Genomic DNA, 12,428 nt, shown 5'->3' on the forward strand with positions numbered 1-12,428 from the left:
TCAAAGGACAGTCAAGTTTATGTTGCTTATGCTCCTGGCACTGAAGAAACGCTTCAGAAAAATATAATTCAAGGCAATGCCAGGATGTCAGCCTGCTGGTAGTGGTCTGCATCAAGATCAAATGGTTCCACAGCTGGGGAGCAGCATGGTGTGACAGCCCATGGCCAGGGACTCAGGGCCAGTAAAGGCTGGTGGTGCACTCAGGGCTCTTGCAGGGAATATATTCTGATGAAGCAACTTGTCTATTTTATATATTTATATATTTAATGGATTCATATTTAAAAAACAACCTGTCAGTGTCTTAGAATATGGCTTTAGCAATGGCTTTAAATTGAAAGAGGCTAGATTTGAATTAGATATTAGGAACTTTTTTTTTTTTTTTTATTTTACTGTAGGGGTCATGAGGCACCAGAACATGTTGCCCAGACAAGCCCAATGCAAATAATTCTATAAATTCCATTAATATTATCCACCTAAAGACCCCATCCAAAGGTTGGACCCAGCAAGGTTAGCTGAGTGGCCAGGGCACGGGAAAGAGAGGTGGCCAGAAAAGGTGACACACTGAGAACAGATTATAAGAGATAAAATGCTACTCTGATAAAATTAGTAGGAAAGCCTTATGCTGTTATCTGATTTTCCTTACCAAACATGGGTTCCTCATAATATTTTGTAGCTACAGATTTGCTTTAGAAGCCATTTGCTACTTTGCATTCTAACCTTGCTTCATCTCTTCAGTCAGACCCCACCTAGAATTAAGTTCACAGATTCACATTAAAATCATCACAGGAATCAAAACATTTCTGCTTTATGCTCCTGTGTGGGTTGTTATTTGAGGATCACACAGTGTTTCACCGCTGATAATTAATCTTTCTTGGAGCTTTTTGACACAGGTAAGAGCTATTATTCAGGAACAGTGATTAGTGAAAAGAATGCTACGAAGATGTATAGCACCTGTCAAGAACAGAGAGCTGAGCTGAAGCCAGAGCACAGTTGTGCTGAAGAACCTCTGACAGCCTCTCTCTGTTCTTAACTTTCCCCACCTAAACAATAATGCCTTTCTTGCTGTGAAGTGTTCAAGACTAATCAAGAAAAACACATCAATGTTGGGTATGAAGCTTTTGAGACGGGAAAATAAACAGATGCAAAACAAGAGCATACTGAGGCTTACTCAATAGAGCACAGTAATACTTGTGTGTTTAGGGAAGTCATGACACATCAAGACTTTTTGTGGGTTTATGCCAGCTGATCTTGTATTTGGAATGCAAACACAAGGATGATACAGTTTCAGCCTGGATGAAAACTAATGGATACATATTCTGCTAAGAGGTGTTTCATGAAGGCTGTAGATTAAAGGGAAAGTGGCAGACTGTAGAGTTGAAAGTAAAACTCACATGAATAAATGTGTGTGTTCTGTTCAAAGCTGTCTGCTTCAGTTTAAACATTTTCCAGTTTTATTCACCTGCTAACTTCAAAAGTCAGGATGCTAATTGCCCTGCTGCAACATTTAAAGACATTATGGTCACCTAACACAGAACAAAAAAAAAAATATGTTTTTTCTCCCTTTTCAGACTTCTAAACATACAGGGAAACTAAATTAGGTAAACCCATATTAATATCTTTTGCTTCTGGCCCATGTTACAGGAAAAATTAAAAAAAGAAAGTTGATTTGTGTTACAAGTGATCACAAGGCAGATTTGCCAGTAAAGCTGCTCTCTGAAGCTGAGCTAGTAAAATAATAATGAAGATATTAAAAATTCTAACCTAATGATTTTGGTTTGCAAGTGCCACACTGAATGCTATTTTCAGCTGTCTCCTGGCAATAGTCCTCTGCCCTATAACAGGCAACCTGTGTTCTTCAAAGGCATGTTTGCACAGCAGATGAATGTAGATAACATGAGAGAGCAGCTTCTCCTTGCACTACCTGAACAAATAGCTTCTTTGAATTAAATAAGCCCATTTCTCACAGTCATTCAGGATTGCACAGCACAGGGATGACAGCTAACAGCTTGTTCTGTGCCTGCTCCAGTTTGGATGGGGGGCTTCTTTGCCTCTTACTGGTGTTCTGGTTCTATCCAGAGCCCTCAGGTCTGGAGGTCATGGAAACCTGTCCACTGACTTCGTGTCTTTTCTTCTGTCACATTCCTTATAGGTCAAGGTGATTTTGATTTAGCTGATGCCCTTGATCACCCAGGTATGTAAATATCACGTCCTTATTTTACTATGGCATTTACACCCAGTATTAAATCCTAAGTCTTTTTCCTTGAGGAGTGGAATATGAAGTGGCTACTACTTCAGTTAAAGAGATACAGAACTAGAAAACGCTACATTTCAATGTTTCTGTCATAAAATGAAAGATTTCTTTAAAACAAACAAATAAAAAATGGCTTTGAAAACATAATCCATTCATTTTTAGCTTATGCTGTGATAAACAAAAATTTATTGAAAGCAGCTGTCTAGATTTGCAGATATCTGCTTTTCTTAAGTTGAAGCTTATTGTTTATTGGTGTGTCATTGTGTCCAACAGATGACATAATTACAAGGAAGCCTACAGTGATCAGAAGACCCACAAGGCCTGGGCTGAGTGAGTAATAATGGGTCATAAAACTGATTTTGTACATGTAAGGAACTGTTTCTTGAGATTCTTGATCATTTTTGCTGCTGTACTTTAGATGAGATAATTTGGTTGAATAATTTCTGTCTTCTTTATGTAAAGTGAGTGTTTTTTTGACAGTTACTATTTGCATGTCTTTACCACTTCCAGTAAGGTTTTACAGCCTAACTGGCCAGTGCTGATACTTTATTTCCTGAAGATCTTCTTCACACTTTTCCAGTTTGTATTGAATTCCCTGAGGAGTATAACAATGGGTAACTGTTGCTAGAAGTGGATAACTGATCTTCTACTTTTTTCCTCATTCTTTGTTCTTCTTGCATAATTATTCATGACTCAGAAAAGAATCAGAAGGAAATTGGGTATTCTTTCTTCTTACAATGTATTTACTTCTTATTATCTAGTACTGATTGCTACAAAACCTGTGTCATAAAGGAAAAAGGGCTCTAGACAGTGGGGAGAACCAAAAGGTTTTAGCTGTAATCCTGAGAATACCAAACAATGAATTCCAATGAAAAGTTCTTAATGATGAAAAAAACATATTTTTGATGGAACAACTTATAATAACATAGAACTTTTTCACCTAAACAACACTGAAATAAATTTCTGTCTATCAGACAAAATGTTTGAATTGCAAAATGCTGGATAACATTAGCCCACACAACAACTTTAGGTCTTTTTCTGGATAAACAGTGCAGTAAGACTTAAGATACACAAAATTCTCTGGCTTGCTCTTTGAACAAACAGGGTCAGCATTTTGTGAATGTGGCAGCTACTATATCCTTTAATGGTTGCATTCTTCATTCCCACTTCATTTGGCAAATAAAATCTGTGTTTGGCCTAGATTTGAAGTGTCTGTCTAGTTTAAAATACTGCACTAATCATGGATTTGTTCTCATCCTACTGTAAATATTTCGAGTAAGTTACTTGAATTGTGTCTAAAATACTCTGTCCTTGGTCACGTTTAAAGGTAGCTTAGGGATTCCAATATCTGCACCGAAGCTGCCTCAGTCAGGTGAAATGAATTTGATTTTTAGGGACTCGTAGATCTGTTAGAGATATGATTGCCAAATGATTCAAATCCACCTCACTAATTCTTGGGAATGAATAACTCCACAGTTTACAGACCATATTGGAATCTCTTTCAGCACTGAAGAGGACTGCAGAGAGTTATAGAAATTCCAAATCCACAGTGTTAAAAATCAATTAATGGATTTGGAAAGTGCAGAAAGATGAAACAATAGTATGCTTCAGCATCTGCTTAATGCTTCATCTTAATGCCAGGGTTGCCTCTATGTCTTGTTTAGTCAATGCCATCGAGAAGTGAGGCTGGATGAGATTTTTGTTCAGTGGAGGCCAATTGCTACGTAGGCCACGTCCTCTGGGCATCCCACACATCTCTTCCTGAGCTGAAGCCCTCCATTAGGTACCTTCCCAGTGCAAAAAAATTCATCACAAAATGTAATGGAAGGTAATGTTTATTTACAAAATCTCAGAATGACTTGATTTTACCCACTCACATTCATCCTGCATTTGATTTAACTCAGCCATGTCCTCAAACCCCTGTGCTCATGAGCACCAAGATGTATGGGGTCTGGTGAGCATCATGTGCAATATGGGACAGCTACTGAGCTCTTATCCTGTCTCTGAGGTTCTTCTTGATCAGAAATGGCAAGCTTGTTTATGTACAAATCTTTTATATCCTTTAGGATAAATCAGGTATTATGGAGAGGTTCTTTTGCCTCATAATATTTCTTACTTCAGTGTCTCTGAACCCTAGGTCAGGTTGTTGCCCACTATCTGGTTTTGCTTGTTTGGAATACACAGACCATGTCCAAGACTTATTTTCTGGATGGATGGTCAGGAAAAGTAGTGATATGCTGCAACCTTTTCCTCTGCTGTCAAGTCATCTGTGCTGTCATCTTATCGGAACACAGGCCAGCTGGTTTTGACAGAAACAACATATTCCTCAGTTTTACAGCTGGGAACAGTGACCTTTACTGTCTGTTCTTTTAACACTTTGCTGATTTTTATGGTCCCTACACACACGTGCATTTCCATTTGTATTTCATTCATATAACCCTTAGCATTTATGCAACAAATCTCTGCATGAACCCTCCAGAGCAGAACCCTAAATTTTACCTGAATTCTTCATCTCAACAATAAATTGAATCTGGTTTTTGGTTTATTCCTTCTCACAGTGTTAGCATTTGACAGGTAAAGGTATTTTTGAAACGCAACTCTCCTCTGGCTGGACATAGGGAGGATCAACACCTGTCAGGAACAAATCAAATTATTTAGTATGAATTTGATCACTTTCCTGCCAGATTTCCTGGTGACACCATTTCTGAGTTGCTACACAAATGAGACTAGATAACTAGATATTGTGCAAAAGCAGCTTCTCACTCCTTCTGTATATAAAGAACACAGAAGGCAGATTTCTGGCATCCATCTAATGTATTTCTCCCAGAACTTGCCATCATTCCATATACACCTTAAAATATCACCCACACACTCGTATCCACAACTGGATGTTGGAAACAGAGTTCCTCTTTTTGCATCTGCAGCTCATATTCAAGTTGTTTATTGGATGGAAAATTCCATCCCAGGTACAGCAAGACACGTGTGCAGTGCTGGGGCGATGGTTTTAGCCTCTTGATTTTCTGTGTAACGTGCACATGCAGACATTTAATTCTATTTTAAAACCTTTACAGCTCAGATAAAGAAAAACTAGATTGTCACCCAACTTCAGACAGGTGCATTGGATTGCAAAACTTTTTATGTCATACAAAGCATAACTTTTTATGTCATACAACAGATTTAGAAAATAGGTTTATTATGTTAACATAGCAAATTTTATTTATGTACTTGTAGATGTATTAGAGGTATTATCTTGATTCAACTATAAGATTTATTTTGACATCATATATAGCAGAAAAAAAAACTTTCATATTTTGAGTAGAAAATACTGTATAATTTGTCACTTAGTGTGCAGGAAACTACTAGATTCTAATAGGGTTTTAAAGAAAAGTGTAATAGCTTAGGTGAGTTTGTGGGACTAGCCTGAAAAATGTGCTTTTTAAACATTCAGTTGTACATGTTCTATTAAAACTAACATTTCACTTCCCACAAGGGTGGTGCGTAACTCACTTTTCTGCATCTTCCTCCTATTCATTTTTAGACAATGATCTACATTTAGGAGATGCTCTTGGTGGGGGTGAGTACTTTCTTCTTTCCTCAAATATAATGTTGGCATTTTTGTAGTCTTCATCTCAACTCTGCCTAATCTGTGAAGATTGTGATACTGCAGAAGGAGCTATAGTAATGAGAGTCATTCCAGCTCCTGTACATGCAGCTATTCTGAGGCCATCATGCAGAGTGGGGACAGCATCTAGTTGCCAGCTACCTGAGAGCTTCCAGACTGGCCTACCTGCATGAACTGAAGTCAGCTGTGTCCTAAATTACCGTGACAGACCACCCCAGGAATGGCTAAGGAGAGGGAGCTTGGCCCATTCAGTTGTGATGGTTCAGGAAGGCGTCCTGTGACAGAAGTGTGAAGACAACAGGTGATGGCTGTAGTTTCTTCAGCTACCAAAAATGAGTCTGCCTAAGATTAGGAATCAGAGCTAACAGTGGATGGAGAGGTTTGAGCTTCTTGTAACTCTGGTGATGGCAAATTAGAAATTCAGAAGGGAACGTTTCAGAGATGAGCACTGCTGATACAGCTTAAGCTTGAAGAAGTCAAACTGTTGTAACATACTGTTAACTTCCAGGTGTTTCTGTAACACCCAGACCTGACCTAGGAAGTATTCACAGTACTGTACGGAATCATATAAAATCCTTGACTTTGGGAATTTTTACACCACTTATTTAGTGTGTTTAGAGATATAGCAAGGATATGAGATACTCTAGATAGGTTCTTGTACCCTCAAGTTATACAAAATGCAAGTGATATCGAATCAAAGCCCGAAGTTCCACTTGAATCGCAGTCACACAAAAGAAAAATTACTTCTCAGCCCATCGCACAGAACTTGCCACAGTGGTCTGGTTTAGGAGTGTTTCAGCCTTAGAGAATGACACCTTTTGTATTGTGTTTTCCCATTTCCAGGTTCCCAAGTGGCACTTCATGCCTATGGTTTATTAGTCCACACATCGCAAAGATTATTCTAAATTTATTAATAATTCCCATGTGTATATCATCATTTATTCCTGCCCATACTAATTGTTCAATTCCTGCAAGTTAATAATGAGTACTGTTATGAGAGGATGGGTTAAGTATATTGAGTAAATTATCAGTTAATAGCTTAAGTATCTTCAGTAAACCCAATGTGTTCACTCTGAAGACGGCAAATGATGTTTCCCTTGTTTTTTATTTCTTTGTTCTGTTTTCAGCTCAGGTTCCTAACTGACATTCATACATGGTATAATGAGGTTGGGGATATGTATCTCATTATCAGTATTTCTGAACACATTATTTTTCATTAGCTATGGCATAGAATATGTCTTCTTATCCTTAGAGAAGGCTGAATAAGTGAAGGAACACAACAGAAATAAAAAATGGGATTGGTAGTTGTCTGCTTTCGTGCCATAGTAAGTCTTAGTTCATTACACAGAGAGCTGAAACAGAGCAAGTCCCTTCTTCTATTGAATATAATTCATTGGACGAAGCTACCTAAAATCCATTGACTGTAGGCTATACACACAAGAAGTTTAACTCAGATCTAAATAATTTGCTGAATCAGAACCTCGATGCTACTTAGAAACAGAAGCATACTATTTAGCAGCTAGACAAGAGAAAACATGGTGAAAGGGCATCTGGCATGTTTGGAAGGTGAAAGAAAGATTTAAGGAGGGGGAGAGAAATTTCTATTTATTTCTGTGACCTAATTTTGATTTATTCAGAGCTAAATTCTCTGTCTGGCTATAAGAAGAGTTAAATATGTGACTGAACTGGTTGAAAAGAGAATCGCAAGAGAGGACCTACTCTAGATATGCAGAGCAACAGCCTTGGACATTAAATTTGGCAGGTTTTGACCTGAGAGAGCTCTTGCTACTCCAGCACTTGACATGCAGTTTGGATACTGCTGTGAGTCAGATCTCCTGCTCTAGCCAATGCATCTCTTTCTAATACTTTGGCAGATGCTAGCACAAAGCCCTAAAAAACAATGAAACCAAAGTCTGAGTTCATTTTGCACAGCTCAAGAGCAGAAATTTCAGCATGTATTAGATAAATTCAGCATCTGTTAGATGAAACTTAATTTGCAGATTTTATTAATACCTGCTGATGGTACAGACATGACCTGTAGTCTCTGGCCCAGCCTGGAACACCAGCTTCTCTGTCAGCTCTGCAAAACTGAACCACTGACACCCAAGTAACACACTGTGTCTCCCAGCTGTCAGCATTAAACAATGTTAGCAGTTGCCAGAAATATACAAAATATTTTCCTTCAACATTTTCATGAATTCTTCTTGTGTTTTAATTTAGAAAACAATTCCCTATTCACTTCCAAATCAGTTTTAATAGCTAGCTATTTGTTGATATAATGCTTAAGTATTTTTAACTAATGACAAGGTCCTTTTCTTAATTCACTGGGGGACAAATTAGAAATAGCTAGAAAATCTCAAATTATCATACTTTTATTTAAAGCTCTCAGTTTTGTCCATTCAACTGTCTAACAATATTAATTATTAACAGGTGACATCTCAAGAAAACCTTTATACCCACCTCTTCCACCGCGACCGGGAAGTTATGGTAATTCTGGTAAGATTATTTTCTCCTAAAAAAATCTCTCTCGTTAATAGCTTTTATCATCCTTTCCCATCATCTCCCTTTTTTAATCACTGTTCCAGTCTTTGGAAAGATTTTCTGAGCTTTAGTGTTGGTACCATAAAGGTTTTCTGTCTGCCCAAAATGTGGGATACTGGGTCCCAAGTGCCACAAGGCTTACAGTTTCAAAGGTCCCTCACCCTTCCCTAGAACCTTAAAAAAGGAGTGGACAAGAGGACTGGAGGGCTTACATTCATTGGATAATTTTGCAACCAGAATCTTAATCTTCATCTTGCAGGAGGTTTTGATGACTCAGATCTCCTCGATGGGAAGCCTTTACCACCAGTCATAACAGGTAGCATTTCCCAATTCCCCTTGCAACTTCTTTCTAACACTTGTAAGTCAGAGATGTTTGGTTTTGCTTTAGTGGTAATTTGTTTGTCTCTGAGGGACATTTTTATTTAGAGTAGCTATTCTTCACCAAAAAACATGGTTATGAGCCTGAAGCTGAAGCTTGAAAAATATTCCTAAACATATTGTAGCATTCTGGCACATGCCAGAACCCCACCAGATTTATCCCTTTAAATTCAGCTAGGACAGTCCCAAAGCAAGGGGTTTCTGTTCAGAACTGAAAGCAGATGCACCAGGCCTATGATCTTAAATTACAGATAAGTCATCTGATTGTCTGGCAGCACAGAATAGCCAGAGCATGCTGGCCTCCCACTTCCTGTGAAATCAGTTTGATATAGACTGCTAGGTATGACACTTCTATTAGATGATAATATTCTTCTCCAAAACTGAAGTGTCAGGAAGATGAACAGTTATTCCTCCAGCCAGCAGTGCTGTCAGTGAGGGCTAGAAGGGGAGTTCCTCTCTTGCAGTCCTGTCGAGCTGCACCTCTATAAAAAATCATACTTTGCTGAGCAAAAGGCTGAGTTCTCAAAACAAGTTGATAAACATTTCTTTGATGAAACTTCACCCTCTATTCCAGGAGAAGAGGAGCATCATTTCAATCATGGAGGAAACACAGGTATAGAGTAAATAATTTATTCCACAATTTATTTCTGATCATCATGAAATAGAAAAACAATGTTATATTTATAAAAGTAGCATATATACTAAATTAGGCTTTTAGACAACATTTTCACACCATCTGTAATGTAACTTAATTACTATTCATCTGGTTAATTCTATTGTTTCACCAAACAATTCTCATAATTTGGTAAAAGCACACTTTAGCAGACAATATGCTTAAGTCAGACTATTTCAATGCCTCTGAAATAAAAGCCAAACCTCTTTCTTTTTCCACAGATTCAGGATTAATAGCTGGAGTTACATCTCCTATAATTTCTGCCTTTGTAATATTGGTTGTTGGATCAATAGCAGCCTACTCTGCTTACAAGAATAACAAACTTTGTTTCAAACCACGTGGTAAGAACAAATAATTTTCCAACTGATTTAGTGCTGAAATAGATGGGAATTTGACAAACAATTTGAGTGGGGGCAGAAACAGGGCAGGGATAAAAGCATTTAAAAATTTTGTCCTAAACAGCCTCACTAGTCTCTAAGAGACACTGGTAATTAATATTCTTCATCAAGGACAAGCATGGGAAGCCATAACATGCCCAGAAGATGAATATACATCACTTTGAGAAGGAAATTACAAAGTAAAGGGTGTGAGGTCTATGCCGTCACAGAAGTGCCTGACTATTGTGGCTGTGCATGTGGAAAACAGCCTGGGTGCCTCAGATCAGCCTCACTAGGGGTACCCCATGTACCTTCTGGCCAGGACCCGCATTTTAGCTCTGGTCTGGATAGGCTCCCTGCCCCAGGCTGCACCACATCCCCACACACCTATCCCAGCCCTGAGTCCGGGTGGCCGGCTTGGTGTCCTGGCTTGGCCTTTGGCACAAGAGGGTGTCCCCTCTGTGCACACCCACCACCGGGAAGGCAACAGCCTGGGGGCCCTGTGCTGGCTGCCCTTGGCTCATAGCTCTGCGGGAACAGCCTCAACCTGGCCCTTGGCAGTCATAGAGGGCAATTTAAACCTCTACTTCACATTACTTTTTCCCTAATGAGACTAATAGCTAAGACACGACTGAAATTTGGGAGAAGCTTCACAGGCATTTCTCAGAGATCTGTGAAATCCCCTGGCACTTCAGGAAGCCTCACTCCAGGGGTACCATGGCAGGCTCCAGGGCAGCCACTGCTGCTTAGGCACTGTGGGAAGGCTTGGGCAGGGGTACATCGGGGAAATCCAGCTGCAATATAGCCTCAAATGCCCTGAGGAGGCTGGTCAGGGCTGTGAAGGCTGTTTGTGCCCTCAGGGGCCCTAAAGTCACTCATTTTTTTTGTCCATTTCTATGGCCAGAATGTAACTAAAGCATCAGGTCAGTGATCCTACAGCCCCCAAAAATGGGGACTGAGAAAAATGGGGAAGGTTGTCCACGTGTCTCTGGGGATATAAGGTTCTACCTGTTGTCTGAAAAGGACTGAAGCAAAAAATATTCTGAAAAGCTGGCAAAGAGCATCCACAGTGGAAATAATGAATGTTCAATCTTAATTTTTCAGCTGGGGCTACAGTGTAAACCACTGAAAGAAGAGTTGCCCTCTGATCACAGGCTCCTTTGGTTGGTGACATTCTACTGTGTCATTCTGATAAAAAAAAACTTCTTCTAATGAATGTTTTCTTGAGACTGCCATCTCTAACTTGATGTCACTTTTGCGCCTTGAGCTTCATGTCATCAAAGATAAGTTTAAAACATCCTGGGATTTTATTGCACTCTCTGACCTGCATTTATAAAGGTTGGATGTGGATTTTGACTTAGAATTTATTTTAAACAACAAAGACATCAAGTGCATTATAAGCTAAAAATGGAAAATTTTGGGTTCGTCAGTGTTTGAGTCATCGAACAAATTTCTTTTTCTCTTTTCAAAATTACTCAAAAATATTCCCTCTGATAGAATAGGAAAAAGGAGTTTACCATTTTCATTCATGCATGTTGAGTTTCTTCAGTATATTTCTGTAATGTTTAGAATATTTAAGGAAAAGTTATAGTTGTCTAAAGGATTAAAAATTTTAGTGCCTTTACTGTGTATTTATGTCTGAATTCTAGCAAAGAAAATTCATTCTTAACTTTATTATAAATTGAAAAGAATATGTATATTGACAAACCACTTTAAAAAATAAAAATAAGAGAAACACATGCTGATTTTATTTATGTATTTATTTATTTAAGTGCTTAATTACTGAAATGGTGTTTAACTCTTCTCAGGAACTAGAATTTCACATTAATTTAGTTTCTTTATTTGAAAACTTGGGCCCTGCTCTAGGAATTTTGAATGCACTAATCTGGAAACTGTTTTTTTAAAAAACCATATCATTCATAGCTTCTGAAAAGGGAAAATGAGTTCAAAGCTTTCTGCTTCATTGAGAATGAGTTTATGACACTTCATTCTCTAAGTCACAACAACTTTTAAACTTCATACATGTATGGAGATGTGGTTGACATAGTTTTTCTAGCAAAACTGTGTCATCTTTTTGCCTCATTCCTGATCAACCTTGCCGTGCTAACAAATGCCCTTATGTAGATAAATCTACCATGAAAACTAACACTTTTTCAGCCTCTCTGCCTTCATTTAGCTAACTGAATCAAAATACCAGCAAATAAATGAAATACAGATGAAAGATGACAAAACTATTAGTTTACTAACAATACTTCCTTTTTAGCTAACTTTTTAAAGTATAAGGGAATCACTGTGTTTTTATTTTAATTTTGTACTCAAGGCATGGTTTTGCTACCATCTTCCATTTAGATGAAGGTAAACATGACTTCATGTTTATTAAATTGTTGAGAGGAAGACATAAGCTGGAAAAGTACTTTTTTCTCAAAATACATTACTATTTATCTAAATTGTATTTTAAATGGATATATATCACTTTCTTAGATTAACACAATCTTTTTTCTGATCCTGAAAGTAAGAAATTACAATGTGCATCAGTTTAAATATGGAAATACCTTGACAACCTGCAAAAAAATGAACACCTTTGTG

General features: G+C 38.1%; 1 protein-coding gene across 1 annotated transcript in view; it reads left to right on the plus strand.

Annotated features, from left to right (window-relative positions):
• Positions 1–11,034, plus strand: part of XG (Xg glycoprotein (Xg blood group)) — a 19,852-nt gene extending 8,818 nt beyond the window's left edge. Inside the window, exons 2-9 of the mRNA XM_027891342.1 lie at positions 2,150–2,191; positions 2,525–2,581; positions 5,790–5,825; positions 8,304–8,369; positions 8,674–8,730; positions 9,367–9,405; positions 9,687–9,806; positions 10,947–11,034. Of these exons, the coding sequence (XP_027747143.1) occupies positions 2,150–2,191; positions 2,525–2,581; positions 5,790–5,825; positions 8,304–8,369; positions 8,674–8,730; positions 9,367–9,405; positions 9,687–9,806; positions 10,947–10,963 (434 nt within the window). The 3' untranslated portion in view covers positions 10,964–11,034. The remainder of the gene's footprint in view (positions 1–2,149; positions 2,192–2,524; positions 2,582–5,789; positions 5,826–8,303; positions 8,370–8,673; positions 8,731–9,366; positions 9,406–9,686; positions 9,807–10,946) is intronic.
• The last annotated feature ends 1,394 nt before the right edge of the window (positions 11,035–12,428 follow it).

Source organism: Empidonax traillii, unplaced genomic scaffold, assembly GCF_003031625.1.
Source record: "Empidonax traillii isolate 1590-97213 ecotype Southwest subspecies unplaced genomic scaffold, ASM303162v1 scaffold320:size708019, whole genome shotgun sequence".
Taxonomy (NCBI): Eukaryota; Metazoa; Chordata; class Aves; order Passeriformes; family Tyrannidae; genus Empidonax; species Empidonax traillii.